At 40.2% G+C, this 18307-nt stretch overlaps 1 protein-coding gene across 9 annotated transcripts in view; it reads right to left on the bottom strand.

Annotated features, from left to right (window-relative positions):
• Positions 1–18307, bottom strand: part of PATJ (PATJ crumbs cell polarity complex component) — a 445385-nt gene that overhangs the window by 253087 nt on the left and 173991 nt on the right. For all 9 annotated transcript variants that reach the window (XM_062191443.1, XM_062191441.1, XM_062191445.1 and 6 more), the window contains 3 exons: positions 17022–17196; positions 2120–2191; positions 621–798 (listed from right to left, as the gene is read on the bottom strand). In XM_062191443.1, the coding sequence (XP_062047427.1) occupies positions 621–798; positions 2120–2191; positions 17022–17196 (425 nt within the window). The remainder of the gene's footprint in view (positions 1–620; positions 799–2119; positions 2192–17021; positions 17197–18307) is intronic.

The raw sequence follows: 18307 nt of genomic DNA, 5'->3' as shown, positions 1-18307 counted from the left end.
CTCCTATCTGCAATATCCAAGGCTCTTTTTTCTTTCCTCAGAACTGAAGCACAAAGGCTGGTGGTTATAATGATAAAGCAAGAATCAGGAACAAGCAGACCCCACTGCTGGAGACACCCACTATGGTGTCTCCCATCTATGCAAAGAAATGTGTCCTACTCTGACCTCAGGGCATTCTCAGTGCTTTGATGTGCTTTTCAGACTTAGTTTCTGTACAGCTAAGTCTAGGGATTCAACCCTCCCATAAATGGAGTCTTCAACATTGCAAGATCAACTCCATTCTCTAGACAAGTGCAGACACCCCACTTATCAAAATTTAGACCTTGTAAAGGTGGTGGGAGAAGCATAGTGTCTACCATGTGCCCTCTTTTCTATGGAGCTTTTGTTAATTTGTTTTTCTCAATCAGCTGAAGTTTTATGTCATTTCATTTGCTACACCCCTCACCCTGTGAGAAACTCATAAATTGTGCATACCATGTACAAAGTCAATCTATACATAGAGTACAATAAGTACAGTCCCACCCACCTCCCAACACATGAAGAAATATCCTCTGGTCACATAATTCTTTCGTTTTCTCACAGTGTGCATCAAACAAAACTGGCCTCTTAACACCATTTACCTCTAATATTTTGTCTCCAGTTTTCAGTGCATTGGTTTTTCCTGCTGGGCTGTCTTCTAAGACTTGTTTGATGAATATACCTTTAAGCTCCTCTCCATTCTTCAGGCGTTTTATCACAGTCTGTCCACCAACAATACTGATGCCAAGAGACACATTGGGTTCTCTAAAAATTTCAACACTTTAAAGAGAAGAAAAAAAACTTTCTCATGAACAGCTTAATTTAATTTGTGGGACTGTCAATGTATATTACGATTTGTACTATAGTCCTGGGGTCCATATTTTATAAAAATAAATTTTCAAATGTGTGTTTTTACAGATGCTACAGAAATTTAACCTAGTTCCAAAATAACAAGATATTATCAATAATTCATGACATGTGAGAGTGTGAACCCTGACAAAGATCACTTTCTAAAACAATACACGATAATATTCAGAAAAAATTTAGCTAGGCCTTAAAGTTCTGATTCCTACCACAGTATGTTTTCAGTGATTGGTCCATTTCATTTATATCTGAAACTGTAGCAAAAAGTGACATGAGGAAATAATAAGCAGGAAGAAAAAAAGTCAAGAAAGCTAGGTATGTCATTCTAGTAAAAGCACAGACATTCAGAATAAAATAAATGGGTCACTAAGCGGCTCCTTGGCAAAGCTGCTCCACTCATTCAGCAGGTTTAATGTGTGCTCCTTTAATCAGGGGGGCATATTTTATCTGTGTCTAAAGCTAGAAGGGTTCCCGCCAGCTCAATGTCATTTTTAAAAACAAAACACAGAATGAAACTTGCCTCTCAAAACATGGATTTTGCTTAAACACACCCTTTAAGGTATTATGGATTTTGCTTAAACTGCAGAGATGCAGCTAATCATTAACTGAAATAAAAAAAGTTACTCAGTTTTAAGACAGATCTCAGAATTCAGTTGCAAGAACAGAGTAGGTGAGGCTGCTGGAATTAATAATCCACACAGAATAGAGAGCACAGCTACAGGAAGACTTTTATAATCTTCAAGTGCAGCCCTGGTAAGTACTTACAACTACAGCCACACCCAAAGGACGATAGGTTCAATATACTCTGTGTGCCTCACGAAGGCACAAACTTGGACTCCTTACCAGGTAAAGATGCAAACTGAGATACAACAGACATCTCAACTACTGTTGTCATTTTAAAAACAAAACAAGGAGCTTTACTACCCTCCCTGCAGCCCTACCTGATGTGCTTGCAGTGATAAACCAATCTTTGTCCATCAGTTGCTACCACAGTGGACATCTGGAAAGTGTGTTCTCTGAAAGAGGTTTTTCTAATATTGCTCCTAGTATTTTATGTCTGGCTAAAAATCTCTAGGTAAGATAAAATAAAACTAGAATTGAGGCCTACTTATATGTGAATTCCTGCAATCTGTCAATCATAACAGTGTAACTGAATGCTATTTACACTAAGTTAAAGAAAAAAGTAACTGACTCTGTTGCTATTTGAGAAAGCCAGTAAATTATGTCATCCACATACATTCTCGGTGGACCCCAGTGGCTGAAGTTTGGAGTTTCTTCTCCTTCACCTTCTTCTCTTTCAGGTAACTCACTGAGAAGGGAGAAAGAAAAAAATGCACAGTACTTATAAGACATATTCCTACTGTTAAAGGTTCTTGGAAAGTTTGAAAATTGCACAATCTATAGGTAAATACTTAATTTGGAATCTTTAAAAATATTTACATCAATAAATGTACCAAACAAAAATATATTGTTTTAACATTCTACTCAACAAATTCCCAAAAAAGTAGTGGAAAATCACAGAATTATCAAAAGCTTTTCTTGGTGACCCACTAATGCTGTTTTCTAAAAATTTGTGCTTATCTTTTCTAACTTCACATTTCTCTATCAGTTTATAAAATATATAAAACTTGATATTGACTCCCTAATAGTCCAGTATATAAAGATATAAACAAGTAGGTATGATTCTTCTAGATTTTTAAAAATATTTATTTATCTGAAAGACAGAGTTACAGATAGGCAGAGGCAAAGGTGGGGAGTCTTCCATCTGCTGTTTCACTCCACAAATGGCCACAACAGCGGAGCTGAGCCAATCCAAAGCCAGGAACAAGGAGTTTCCTCTGGGTCCCCCAGCGGGTGCAGGGGCCCAAGGACTTGGCCATTCTCCACTGCTTTCCCAGATCATAGCAGAGAGCTGGATCAGAAATGGAGCAGCCAGGACTCGAACTGGTGCCCATATGTGTTGCCGGGACTGCAGGCAGTGGCCTCACTCACTACACTACATTCTTTCTAGATTTTTAAGTCATCCTAAACATAAATAATTCCCATAATTCCTATCCCTTGAGTATTTGGTGTAGTTTAACAGTACTTTTCAGTTTACAGAGAGATTTAATTATATTATCTAATTTGATTCTTGATCCCTCCTATCTACCACCAGCATATTTTCACCTACAGAACTTTGGAACTTGATAAAACGCCAAATTACAAAGTAACTAATTACAAGAGTAAAATGATCTAAAAAGGGTACAGAGATTACCAAAAAGTATCTAGAAAAGGAGAAAGGATTCCTAACTTAAGTCTAACCTGTGCTATGTAATAGGTATATGACTTTGGAGTGTCAAAATGAATGTGTGTGATTACTATAAATTGTATTCTTCTACTAAAAAAAAATACAGATACCACATCTTGTATTTTTATAAAAGTCCTCTGATGTAAGAGGAATGGAGGTCCAGAGAAGGCTCAGACAAACCACTCTCAGCACTTTTCTACATGTGCCTGAATCTTTACTTTAGTACATTTCAACATTCCAATTGTCTCCAAACTCTCACTTAAGTCCTGCAAAAATAAGCAAAACTACCATCTGCTTGCCTCTCTACAGAATTGTTAGGATACAACAATCCTAAGGTCATATGAAAAGGAGAAAGCCAAAAGCATCTAGATAATCCAAACAATTAAGAAGAAAATGAGGGGTGGGGAGAGGCAGGCATTTAGCATGGTTAAGCTGCTGCTTGGGTTATCTGTATCCTATAAAAAGAACACTTGGGTTTGTGTCCAGCTCCTCTGCTTCAGATCCAGCTTCCTGCTAATATGCATCATGAGAGATAGCAGGTGATGACTCATGTATTTGGGTCCCTGCCACCCACATGGGAATTTCAGGCTCCTGCTTTCAGCCTGTCCCAGCCCTAGCTGTTGTGGGCATCTGTGAACCAGTAAATGGAAAGGATTCATTCTCATTCTCTCTCCTTCTCTCCCTCCCTCCCTTTCAAATATAATGAAAACTAAATTTAAAAAGAAAAAAATAGTATCATTAACATCTCACCCACTACCAACAAGATCTTTCTTACCTTAGCCAGTCTAATTTTTATGATTAAAAGTATTATTGTAGCCAGGGAAAAACTTGACAGATACCTGTTGGCTACTTGTTTAATGTATCTTCTCCTCTTCTTTACCAATATAATCCATCTTTTATTCCAGGTGGTTCTATGCTCAGCCTTGAAAAAGTACATTTCTCGGATTTCCTTTAAGCTAATGGGAACTATGTGCCATAGTTCTGATGAGTGATATGGAATCTAAAGTCCCTGGATGAGATTTCTAGGAAAACTCACAAAGAGAGGGACAGTCATCTGGCAGGAAGCTTTTGCACTGTGCCTTCTTTTTCTTGTCTAGAATGCAAGAGGTCCAGATGATGAGATAGCCATCTGCAAATACTGAAGGGACAATGAGGACTAAAGCCATCCAAGGACAGCAGAGCAGCAAGGAAGGTGCTGTTTAAGACCCTAGAGACAAGGTGGTTCCAAGATGGCGGAATAGGGAGGGAGCTTACTGATAGTCCAGGAGAAGATAGTTTAATAAAAGTAGAGATACTGTGGTCTCAGGGAAGAGTTAGGGAAAAAAAAACATCAGAGGAATCTTCCATAATTAGAGGGATTCGGGGGACCTACGCGGAAGGCATGGGTGCCCACGGCTCGGGACTCTAGCTGCAGAGAGCCTCTGCACCAGCGCTGCAAAGTGAGGTGAGATGAAACAGCAATAGCCTGAGACGCTGAAGGAACGAGGCTTAAAGCCCCATGGGAGGAAGTACATCAGCCTAACTAGAGGAGAGAAAAAATAAAAGGGACGGTATGGACATGATTCTCTCTCTCCAATCATCTTACAAAGGCGTATGAGCCAAAAGTATGAGCCAATCGTACAAGCCGATCCAGCAGGTACCATTCTGGACATACGTAACAGCTGCGCCAGCTCGGGGCTGTGCATGGCAATCAGCCAAGTAGAGAAACCTGACTCTGGTGGGGAGTAATTACAGGCGGCTGAGACCTAGTGAATGTGTGGAACCTGTGAACTGGGACTGTGGGAAAAACAAAAACAAAAACAAACCCTGAGGGTATGTGGGAGAGCTCACAGTGAGGCTGAGACTTGAGTATCCATGAGAGATGCCACAAGCTCAGGCGGCCCTGGCTCCCCGGTGAGAGATACTACAGGGGAATCTGAGATTAGAGGACTGCACAGATTCTTTGTGTGGTCCTTGGGACAGAGCAAACGAATACCCACTGGGGCTAGCGCTAGGCACTGATCGCCATGGAGAAGAGCTCAGCTGAGTAGAATTACTTCACTTCTGATTAAAAAACAAAGAGAGAGAGAGAGAGAGAAATTTACCATGCCAAACATGGGTGTGTCACCTTAGGCACACCCTTAACCCTGAAGAACTGAACAAAGCTCTCTGGCCACACCCACCACACACCTCTAGAGATTCACTGAAAGCAGACAGTCCACTTATCTACAGAGTCATAGTACAACTAGAAAAGCCACCACAACAGGGGGGAAAAAAAAGAGGAAACCAACGAGTATCTCCACAAATGCTGAACAGCAAACACAACAACCGAGGAAAGAATAAGGAAGACAACATGACACTCCCAAAAGAACATGACACTTCAATACAGATTATGAAGATGATGAGACAGAAGAAATGCAAGACATATAATGCAAAAAATTGAAAGAATATTTAGAAGTGATAAAAAGCAGGACATGAAAGATAATCTCTCTCATGAAAATGAAATTTTAAGGAGGAATCAAAATGAAATGAGGAATTCAATAGAATATGAAATTGAGATATTGAAAACAAAATGAAATGAAGAATTCAACAGAACAACATGAGAAGAAGGATACACAGCAGACTCATTGAATGGCAGATGCCCTAAACAGCACTCTGGCCTCAGAATCAGCCCTTAAGGCATTTGGATCTGGCTAAAAAGCCCAGGAGATTTTCTCAGGCATGGAGAGCCAAGACACTGTGGCAAAAAAAAATGACCTAAATGAAAGATCTCTGTGAGTGAGATCCCAGTGGAAAGAAAGGGCAGTTAAGAAGGAGGTACCTGTTTCTGAAGGGAGGAGAGAATTTCCACTTTGATTATGGCCTTTTCGAAATAAGGTTTGAGTTTGTGAACTCAAGAGGCTTCCATAGCCTTGGCAGCTCATGACAAGAGCCTTGGTGATTACTGATGCCATAAACAAGAGTGTCAATTGTTAAATCAACAATAGGAGTCACTGTGCACTTACTTCTCATGTAGGATCTCTGTCCTTAATGTGTGGTACCATGCGAATTAATGGTAAAACTAGTATTCAAACAGTATTTTATACTTTGTGTGTCTGTGTGGGTGCAAACTGTTGATCTTCTGTATATAATGCTAATTAAAATGGGATGGGAGAGGGAGTAGAAGATGGGAAGGTTTGTGGGTGGGAGGGAGGTTATGGGGGGAAAAACTGCTATAATACAAAAGTTGTACTTTCAAAATTTATATTTATTAAATAAAAGGAAAAAAAAACAATTAAAGAAAAAAAAGACCCTAGAGACAGTAACACCATCGTATGCTAGGGTCAGCTTCTTTAGGACTTCTGACATGAAATAAACTAAGTCTTTGGGTAAGTCACACTGAGTGACTCTTCATAAGCAGCTAATGCAGTCCCTAAATGATACACCCATGATTTCACCAACTTAAGTAATCCGTCTTCAGTTAATCCTGTCATGTTATAGCTTTTTATATTTGTGCATATATATACATGTATAACACATATTTAGTCATCAGAGTTGAATCATAGCACAAATAGTGTTCAATGAGATACTACTTATTGCTTTTATTGAACTTTGGCTCAACCAATATTCATTTACTTTATAATTTTTCCAAATTGAACGTGTCATAAATTTTCCCATATATTATCATAATCTTCATAAATTTTTATTTAATAAAATATTAATAGTCTATGACACTGATTGAATTTACCTGCTATCCCAATATATGAGGTGCTTAGATTATATCCTGGGAGCAGGTGCTGTGGTGTAGTAGATTAACCTGCTGCCTGCAGTGCCGGCATCCCATATGGGTGCCAGTTCAAGTCCCGGCTGTTCCACTTCCAATCCAGCTCTCTGCTATGGCCTGGGAAAGCAGTAGAAGATGGCCCAAGTCCTTGGGCCCCTGTACCTGCATGGGAGACCTGCAGGAGGCTCCTGGCTCCTCAGTCCTGGCTTCGGATTGGCTCGGCTCTGGCCGTTGTGGCCAGCTGGGGAGTGAACCAGTGGATGGAAGACCTCTCTTTCTCTCTCTGTCTTCTTCTCTTTCTGTAAGTCTGACTTCCAAATAAGTAAATATATCTTTAAAAGAGAGATTATATCCTGTATTTTTGAATAGAGACAGCACTGTAAGGAGGAATATCTTTAGGCTTTGTTTACTAGGATACTTCAAAAAGATCATGGAAAAATGAAATGAAAAATTATGAGTTTATTTTTTGAAAAGAACAATTTTTTTTAAATTTTCATTTTTATTTATTGGAGAGGTAGAGACAGAGGAGAAATTTTATTTATTGGAGAGGTTACAGACAGAAAGAGGGAGAGACAGAGAGAAAGTTCTTCCATCTGCTGCTTCACTCCCCAAATGGACAATCCAAAACCAGGAGCCAGGAGTTTCATCTTCATCCTCCACAGGGCAGGGATGCAGGCCTGAGCACTTGGGCCATCTTCCCCTGCTTTATAGGCATTAGCAGAGAGTTGGATTAGAAGAGGAGCAGCCAGGATATGAACCGGTGTCCATATGGGATGCCATCACCAAAGGTAGAGGCTTAACCTATTATGTCACAGTGCCAGTCACTAAAAATAATTTTAAAATATAGTTTCTTTCATAATTTACATTTACCACATTATAGAAAAATATTTTCTTGCACTAAAATAAACTTATATTTTTAATTCAATTTCCCATTAACTCTTTAAAGTTTCCTGGTGTTTTAGAAATTTCCTTTAAATAAATATTAACTGAAGATTGAAAACAACACTGAAATCTTCCTGCTCCCCAAATCATGGCAGGCAGTTGGGGGATTTTACTATGTTGTATTTTTATTATCAGTGTGGAAACCAAATTATTCAATTAAAAATAAACCTGACATACAAAGGAAGACAAGACTTTAAAAATGAGCTATTTTTAGTATTTTAAAAATGTGAACACTAAAAGCTTACTAAACAGCTTGCTCTTGCATAAAACTAAAATATGAAAAATTTTCATTTTCTTTGATAAAGTATATAACAAAGAAACTATGCTGTTATAAAAGATTCATTGATTTTTTTTTCAGATTTATTTTTTTTATTTATTTGAAAGGCAGAGTTACAGACAGATGGAAAAGACATAGAGAGATCTTCCATCCATTGGCTCACTCCCCAAATGGCAGCAAAGACCAGGTGAGCCAGGCTGAAGACAGGAGCCTGGAGATTCTTCTGAGTCTCCCACATGGGTGCAGGGACCATCCTCCATTGCTTTCCTGGGCGCATCAGCAGGGAGCTGGAGCAGCCAGGACAGGAACCAGTGTCCATATGGGATGCTGGCACTGCAGGCAGCAGCTTAAACCACTATGCTAACATACAATGCCAGCCCCTCATTGACTTTTTCATAGCATATTACCTAGTTTCAGGGAGTCAGTATACACATATTTTACTTAGTTTATTTCATATATAATGTACGATAAAACTTGTGAAAGCTTACTCAGATAGCTGCAGCTAGTTTCAGAAATAAGTCATGAGAAATGAACAACCATACAAACTTAGGTGATCACTTGACACTGATGAATGTTTTTATCTTTTAACTCAAATGTAATCAAGAAAGTACAAATTGGTCGGCACCGTGGCTTAACAGGCTAATCCTCTGCCTTGAGGCGCCGGCACACCAGGTTCTAGTCCCGGTTGGGGCGCCGGATTCTATCCCAGTTGCCCCTCTTCCAGGCCAGCTCTCTGCTATGGCCTGGGAAGGCAGTGGAGGATGGCCCAAGTCCTTGGGCCCTGCACCCACATGGGAGACCAGAAGTACCTGGCTCCTGGCTTCGGATCAGCGAGATGCGCAGGCCACAGCGGCCATTGGAGGGTGAACCAACGGCAAAAAGGAAGACCTTTCTCTCTGTCTCTCTCACTATCCACTTTGCCTGTCAAAAAAAAAAAAAAAAAAAAAGAAAAGAAAAAGAAAAAGAAAAAAGAAAGTACATATTAAATTTTAAGCTCATATGTTACTGTACATATTAAGATTTAGCTGGATCTGCATGCCTTAAGGGCTGATTCTGAGGCCAGAGTGCTGTTTAGGACATCTGCCATTCTATGAGTCTGCTGTGTATCTCGCTTCCCATGTTGGATCGTTCTCTCCCTTTTTTATTCTATCGGTTAGTATTTGCAGACACTAGTCTTGTTCATGTGATCCCTTTGACTCTTAGTCCTATCATTATGATCAATTGTGAACAGAAATTGATCACTTGGACTAGTGAGATGGCATTGGTACATGCCACCTTGATAGGATTGAATTGGAATCCCCTAGTATGTTTCTAACTCTACCGTTTGGGGCAAGTCAGCTTGAGCATGTCCCAAATTGTACATCTCTTCCCTCTCTTATTCCCACTCTTATATTTAACAGCGATCACTTTTCAGTTAAGTTTTAACACTTAAGAATAACTGTGTATTGATTATAGAATTCAACCAAAAGTATTAAGTAGAACAAACAAAAAATAATACTAAGAGGGATAACTTATTAAGTTGTTCATCAACAGTCATGAGAGTATTTCAGGCATGGAAAGCCAAGACACTCTGTCAAAAAAAAAAAAAAAAAAAAAAGACCTAAATGAAAGATCTCCACGAGTGAGATCCCAGCAGAAAGAACAGGTCGTCAAAGAAGGAGGTACCTTTCTCTGAAGGGAGGAGAGAACTTCCACTTTGACTAAGACCTTGTCTAAATATGATCAGAGTCAGTGAACTCAAAAGGCTTCCATAGCCTTGGCAACTCATGACAAGAGCCTAGGGTGATTACTGATGCCATAAACAAGAGTGTCAATTTGTTAAGTCAACAACAGGAGTCACTGTGCACTTACTTCTCATGTAGGATCTCTGTCCTTAATGTGCTGTACATTGTGATTTAATACTATAACTAGTACTCAAACAGTATTTTTCACTTTGTGTTTCTATGTGGGTGCAAACTGTTGAAATCTTTACTTAATATATGCTAAACTGATCTTCTGTATATAAAGAGAATTGAAAATGCATCTTGATGTGAATGGAAGGGGAGAGGGAGCGGGAAAGGGGAGGGTTGCGGGTGGGAGGAAAGTTATGGGGGGGGGGAGTGATTGTAATCCTTAAGCTGTACTTTGGAAATTTATATTAAATAAAAGTTAAAAAAAAAAAGATTTAAATTCAGAAAAATACAGTTGAAACTTCAGGCTTTCTTTTCAAATTTTATAATCCGAATAGCTCAATAGCTCAATCAGAGTCTCAAATCTTAAAATAACTTTCTTAATCCAAAAAACATCAAGAGGGAACCCTAATGGGAACTATGGGCTGGGTAAACATGACAAGCCTCTCTAAGGTCATAAGCTGCAACAAAAGCACCACTGTGATGGGAACGTTGATAACAGAGAGGCAAAGCAGACTAGGTAGGGATAAGGTTTAGATATGGCTTGTCTCCCAAAGATTTATATGCTGGAAACTTGGTCTTCAACACAGTGTTACTGAGAGGTGGTTTGGGCCTTAAGAGGTGGGACCTCATAGAAAGTGGCTAGTAATGGGATGCCACCCTTATGAATGGATTAACAGCTATCTTGAGAAACTAGGTTAGTTCTCTTGGACTGGATTAGGTCCCATGGGACCGAATGAGTTATCACAAACTGGGTTATTATAAAGTGGGTCAGCTTCCCCTCTGTCTTTCTATATAATGCTGTCCACCATGGAGTCCTCTGCTAAAGACCAGAAGATGCCAGTATCATGCCTTGACATCTAGAAACATAGAGCAAATAAACCTCTTATCTTTATAAATTATCCCGTCTCAGTATTCTGTTACAACCACAGCAAATGGAAAGACAATGGAATAGCCCTGTATCTCCCTTTCAACTTGCTGTTAAGCTAAAATTTTTCTGAAAAAAATAATAGTCTTAAAAGAAAAACTGAACTTTTGCCTCTTACATGCAACCAGAGAGGTTTTTTTATTTGCTAATTTTCATTTAATTTGAAAGACAAAGAGATAGGTAGAGATCTCCCATCTGCAGGTTCACTCTCCAAATGCCCACAAAAGCCAGGACGAAGCCAGGAGTCTGAAACTCCATCTGGATCTCCCATGTGGGTGGGAGGGACCCAAGTATCTGAGCCAGCATGTGCTGTCTCCCAGTACACACATTAGTGGAATGCTGGATTGGAAGCAGAATAGTCAGGACTTGAACCAGGCACTCCAACATAGGGTAGAGGTGTCCTAAAAGACTACTTAGGCTGCTGTGCCAAGAGCCCACACTCAACCAGAATTTTATAAGTAATTTTTCCCTGAAGAGAACCATCAAATAAAAATAATGCTTTTTATTTCAGATTCATATAACAAATGCCCAAACTTATTATTCTTTAGAGATATGGGGGTGAACAAATGGACATCAATGGTAAGATTTGCTCATCATGTACACAATCTCTTCGTAAATAAAATTCTCAACATCATACAAAAAATCCTCCAGGTGGCCATGGTGATCTTTCATCTTCAATAGCAACTTTTTGCATATCAAATGTTTTTGTATTAAGCTATATGAAAGTCAAGTAAATTCACTGCTCAAAAACAACAAACAGGGAGAGTTCCGTTTATCACTAAGTTATTTGAAGATTTCTTTTTCCTTCTTAAATGTAGATCTTGTATTACAATTTTCTGTGACATAGCCTAGGGAATTTGGGCATTTGGAACCAGGAAAAATGGACAATAGTATATTCCAAACTAGGAGAGTTACTTACACAGATGATACATTATGATCTTGAAGCTGCAAAGCAAATTATTACCTGATACCAATATAGAAAGAATTAGGCATTCCCTCACATTAATTTTTTTTAAAGGTTTATTTATTTATTTGAAAGAGCTACACAGAGAGAGGAGAGAGAGAGGGGGGTCTTCCATCTGATGGTTCACTCCCCCAACTGGCCGCAACAGCCGGAGCTACACCCATCCAAAGTCAGGAGCCAGGAGCTCCTTCCAGGTCTCCCATGTGGGTGCAGGGGTCCAAGGACTTGGGCCATCCATAGCAGGGAGCTGGATCAGAAGTGGAGCAGCCGAGTCTTGAACCGGTGCCCATATGGGATGCTGGTGCTTCAGGCCAAGGCGTTAACCTGCTGTGCCACAGTTCTGGGCACAAAGACATTGTACTGAGCAACAGACGTTGAGACAAAAAAGTGCCTATGGGGCTAGTACCATGGTGTAGTAGGTTAAATCTCTGCTTGCAGCACCAGAATCCCATATGGGCACCAGTTTGAGTCCCGGCTGCTCCATTTTGGATCCAGCTCCCTGCTAATGGCCTGGGAAAGCAGCAGCTGATAGTCCAAGTCCTTGGGTCCTTGTACCCACATGGGAGACCAGGAAGAAGCTCCTGGCTCCTGATTAGGCCATCTCCAGCCATTTGAGGAGTGAACCAGCAGATGGGAGATATCTCTTTCTGTGTCTCTTCCTCTCTCCCTGTAACTCTGTCTCTCAAATAAATAAATCTTTTTTAAAAAAAAAATCAATTAGTGATTACATGGTGCAAGACACTGCAAATAGAGAGGTGGGGACTTAATGGGTGATGTAAATGTTCTTTATATTTTCACTAAGGTGTAGATAATATAAATGTACATATTAATTAAAACCCCATTAACTGTACCTTAAATTTGTATATTTTATTAATACATAACATTGTTATGATTTGGGTTTGTCCCCTGGGATTCATGTATTGGAAATTCAATCCTCAAAATCCTATGTTATTGATATTCGCAGTTAGGGTTGTTGGCAGGTCATTAGGATTAGAACATAGAAGGCCTCAGCCTGACTTTACTGCAGCCATCGTGGTTATAATCATCATTTTACCCTTTTGATAACTGATTATGAACCCAAAGTCATTAAGATAACCTGCTAGGTTTGTCTTGTGAGGTCAGATGCTGGAGTGTATCTTACCTAGTAATGCCTGGAAGCTTAATGTTTCACACGTAAATCCAAGCATACTTAGGTTAGTGGTCAGCTCCATGTATCTAAGTTAACACAAACCCCTTACTACTGATCAGCTGTGTGGGGTTCCACTGTCTTGTGGCCACCTGAAAAGTTACGCTTGGTAATTGGATTTCTCTTTTCTTTGGTCTCTCAGCCCCTTTTGCCTTTGGCAGCCAGTTTATACAAACGAGGTTCTTTGAAACAGAAGAGGTCATGAGGGTGGGCCCCAAGATGGCTTAGTGAATTTTTAAGAAGAGAAGGAGAGACCTGAACTGCCATTCTTGCTCTGTTTCACCATGTGATACTCTTACCAGAAGCTGAGCAGATGCCAACACCATGCTTTTGGACTTCCCAGCCTTAGACTTGTGAGCAAATAAACCCTTAGTCATTATAAATAAACTTTTAGGGGCTGGCACTGTGGCATAGTGGGTAAAGCCACCGGCTCCAGTGCCAGCATCCCATATGGGTACTGATTCAGTCCGCACTGCTTCACTTCTGATCCAGCTTTCTGCTATGGCCTGGGAAAGCAGTAGAAGATGGCTCAGGTCCTTGGGCCCCTGCACCCAGATGGGAGACCTGGAAGAAGCTCCTAGCTCCTGGCTTCGTATTGGCCCAGCTCCAGCCGTTATGGCCATTTGGGGAGTGAACCAGCGGATGGTAGAGCTCTCTCTCTCTGCCTCTGCTTCTCTGTAGCTCTGCCTTTCAAATAATTTTTTTTAAAAAATCTTAAAATAAACAAACAAACATTTAGTTGTAAATTTCCTAGGCTGTGGTATAGCAACAGAAAAATGGGCTAAATCAAGTGTGTTGAAGAGTTCTGTTAGTTCCAGCTGTACAGGGTAAATTGCTTCCTCAGGTCAATCTCGCTTCTTTCCAGCATTCTGTAGAGCCTAGGTTAGTAATCAAAGAGCTCATTAAATTTTCAACTGCATATGTGTAATATTCCACTGGACTTCCTGTCCTAATGCTGCACATCCATCTTCACCTGCAATAATGGCTCCAGCTGCAAGAGCACTATAAGAACTTGGAAGCTTAAACTCCTGGGGTTTGCGATGCCGACATTACAGAACCATCTCATATATATATATATATATATATCCTTTCCCTGAACCTCAACCTCCTATCATTGCTCTGAATTTATAACATAAATAGCAGAGGAAAGACTTGAACAGCACTCTCACTCTATCCACACTGTGGGCCTCCTCCACCAGTTTGAGAAACACCCACGCCCCCATGACAGGTACCCGTATGTCTTTAGGCAGCAGGTGATGATGGAGAAGAAGAAAAACTGCTATTGGGTGAGTTCTGATGACATGATCAGTGACCTTAGGGAGAGAGAATACTTGGAACAAGATAATCCAGATTCCCTCTACAGTATCATCCCCTGAATGCCGCAATCTCCTTAGAGACCTGTACTTTCAAGGCATGTCTGATCTAACACCAGTTCTGTTTGCAAAAGTAAGGAGAAGTGGGCATAATGCAACAGCACAGAGTACATTGAAGATCAAAGCCATTAAACCCTTACTTTTGGGATATGCATATGTACACACTCACACACACACACTCACAATCATACATATGCAGGGTCCCACAGAAAAGTAATGTAAAGATCAACTCTAAAATACTATTTTCATTACATGATGCCCTGATTATCTGAGAGACTATCTTCCAAAAGTGTCTATGCAATATCCAGAAAACCTTCTGAGTGGTCATAAGTATTTACCTATGAACCTAAACTCATGGGGAAATATGCTTTACAGGAACTCCTCTGGAACCTGCTGAGATTTAAACACATCCTAAATCTCTGACAGCAAGCCAAAAAATAACTTCCAAATGCAAGACTGATCTCCTAAGACAAAGGTTCCTTTGCAGTCCTTCAAAGCCTGTGCCTGCATAAGAAGTCAGCTTGGAAAAAGTCAGCTTTAGGAAAAAGCAGTGGGAGGGGAGTGAAGCACAGCGTCCCTCTCTGAAGCTGAGGGAAGTAAGACAGAGCGCATGTTCCTTGCTCTTCTGCACAAGGAAGGAGAGATACTCTAGGAAATGTGTTTAGTTCTCTCAGGATTGTATATCTAGAATTCTACACTTCAAATAAGCAACCCCAACTCTTCCACCAGTCAACTATTAACACAAAGCACAATAGGAATTTAAAAAACAAAGATGTCTCATATAAAAAGGAATTTCACAACTCCTGTTAAAAAGTTGTAAAATAGGAGCCAGTACTGTGGCACAGCAGGTAAAGACATCACCTGTTTTCTGGCTGTGGCGCCAGCATCCCATATGAGCACTGTTTTAAGTCCCGGCTGTTCCACTTCCAATTGATCTCCCAGCTAATGTGCCTGGGAAAGCAGTGGAGGATGGCCCAAGTGCTTGGGCCCCTGCACCCATATGGGAGACCAGGAAGAAGCTCCTGGCTCTTAGCTTTGGACTGGCCCAGCTCTGAATCTTGCAGCTATTTTGGAAGTGAACCAGTGTATGGAAGATCTGTCTCTCTCTCTAACTCTGCCTTTCGCATAAACAAATAAATCTTTTTAAAAAATTGTAAAAACAAATTGCTAATGAGTCCTTCTAAAGGCTGCACTGGATCTGTCACATTAGGACACAGTCCTGGCCACACCTTTCTTCTGCATGCTAGTTTGGTTCTGCTGAATGAAAAAGAAACCAGAGATCGGCTATGCAGAAGCAAAAAAGAAGTAATTATGAAGCTGCTTTCTAAAACTCTGGACAAAGGTCACAGGCTGCTCAGTGGAGCAATGTGCATCATTTAAGTTTAAGACACCTCATATGTCAATGACACCATACAATTCTTGGACAAAGGTTTTAATAAACACATTTAAGGCCAACTAATCCCACCGTCCTTCTCATTTCTGTCAGGCTCTGCCAAGCCCAGTGTCCTACACTGAGGGCTCACACCTCTCTGGGTGTAGCTTCAGATGTGCTTCCTCTTCTGTGCCTGACCCCAAGGCTGCCCTGCCTCGTGATCCACAGACTCCATGGCATCTCCTTGGGCTGTAAGCCGCACACCCGAACCTCTGCCCTGAATGTTCTCTGACATCTTCTTATGAGCTGGGGTTCTCTGCTAGGGTTACCACACTCATACTCTCACTCTCTGGAGACTTGGCAAAGAGGGAGGGCCTCAATTTATTCCCAAACTGTTTACTACCACTAAGCCACTGCTGTTCTGCTCTTCATTAAAAAGCTAATCACAAGCATGACACCTTGATTTCTAACGGCCAGCACCCCTCATGCTTAGTGAATAACTAATCTGTCATGGAGTAGGGAAAGCAGTGGAGGAGGGTCAAGAATCTCCTTGGATTCCTGCTCCCAAGCTCCAAAACTACCCACATTTGTACCTTCCTGGACCTGTCTCTATGGACCTGGACATTAATCCCAGACTCACGTATCTAATTGATTCCAAGTCACTCTGTGGTGCTATGGATACTTCAACCTTCAACATGTCCCAAACTGAACTCGTCATGCTTCCTTGCAATCTATCCATGTTCCTAAAAGCTTATATTTCAGAATTAATGCTCCACTATCCATCCAGTTTCCTAGTCTGGAAACATGAGTCCTCCTCCAATACCCCCTTTACTATTAGCATGTTATCAGGCACACATTCCTACAGATTCTCTTAATGGTTAAACTCAACTACTCCTTAATGTCTCAAGTGCTTTTGCTTGAGTTGTTAAACACTGAGTTAATCTCCCATCTTCTAAGCAAATATTCTGTGTAATCCATTTTGCATAAAACTGCCAAGAATATCAAATTATACATATGACACAATTTTATGTGAAATCTCCTAGTAATTATCTAACATAGAATTTATTCATAATATTTTTACATATTTTCCAAATGTTCCACCAAAACCATGCATTTTCTTTGAACAGTAACAAATGAAATCACTTCATAACATAAAAATGAAGAGAAATGATACCATACCATGCATCAGCGATGTATCTAGATGATAACATTCCTGTGTGTGCTGAGGCCTTTGAAATGATTCGGGTCCTGGGGAGTTGGTATAAAGGCAAATCTTCTTCCTCCCTGCTCTGAGCCGCAGAAGGAACATCAACTAGCAGGCCAGGACCTTGGACCTCATTTGGAAGCACCATTCCTGAAGAACAAATGCAGACAACCATATCACAAGGCTCATTCATTCATCCCTCAGCCATTCCACGGAAAGTTATAGCACCCACTATGGGTAGGCACCCTTTGAGGTGGAAGATTTTTTTTAAAAAATTTAAGATTTAAATAATTAAAATTTTTTTTTAAAAGACTTATTTATTTATTTGAAAGTAAGAGTTAGAGAGAGAGAGAGAGAGAGAGAGAGAGAGAGAGAGAGAGGGAGGGAGGGAGGGGGTCTTCCATTTGTTGGTTCATTCCCCAAGTGGCCACAATGGCCAGAGCTGGTTCAGTCCACAGCCAGGAGCCACGAACTTCATCCAGGTCTCCCACGTGGTTGATACAGACCCAAGCACTTGGCCCATCGTCCTCTTCTTTCCCCAAGCCATTAGCAAAGAGCTGGATAGTAAGTGGAGCAGCTGGGATACAAACTGGTGCTCATATGGGATGCTAGAGTCTCAGGTGGCAGATTTACCCACTATACCATAATGCTGGCCCCTAAATAAATACAGTTTTAAAAGGGCTTTTCTAAAAATTCCAATATTCTTTTATATTTATTACTTCATTCAGTTCTCACATCAAACTCTGAGTTAGAAAGAAAATACTTTCAACTTTATTTTACAAAGAGGGAAACTAAGGTGAGAAAACTTGTCTGTTTTTAACCCAACAACGAAGGGATACAGGGAACCAGAATTTATTTAAATATTGACAATACAGTTTCTATCAAATTCTTATTAATTTTTATTTCTACTCAAGAGAAGCCAAATAAGTTTGATATGCATGAGGCTGGGGGTGTGACATCTTCAGACTTCTTACAGTTGTCCCTAGTTTCAGGCACTATATTTTAGAAGATTGTATTAACAAAAATATTGGAGAAGCTATTCTGCTCTCCTTACATTTTCCCCTAAAACTAGTGATAGCTCCTCTCTTCTCAACACAATAAATCAAGTGCTAATATATGAGTGGAGTTTAAAAAGTTCATGGAAAAACGGAATTAAAATTAGAGAAAAACTTTATTTCTCAATATAAGTTTCATCAAGTTCAAGACATTTTTGTAAGCCATGATATTAGCCTTTTAGTTCATTACTAGAGAATTTAGAGTC

The sequence above is a fragment of the Lepus europaeus genome, chromosome 5 (assembly GCF_033115175.1).
Source record: "Lepus europaeus isolate LE1 chromosome 5, mLepTim1.pri, whole genome shotgun sequence".
In the NCBI taxonomy this organism is placed as follows: Eukaryota; Metazoa; Chordata; class Mammalia; order Lagomorpha; family Leporidae; genus Lepus; species Lepus europaeus.
This window is presented reverse-complemented; position numbering and strand designations above follow the sequence as displayed.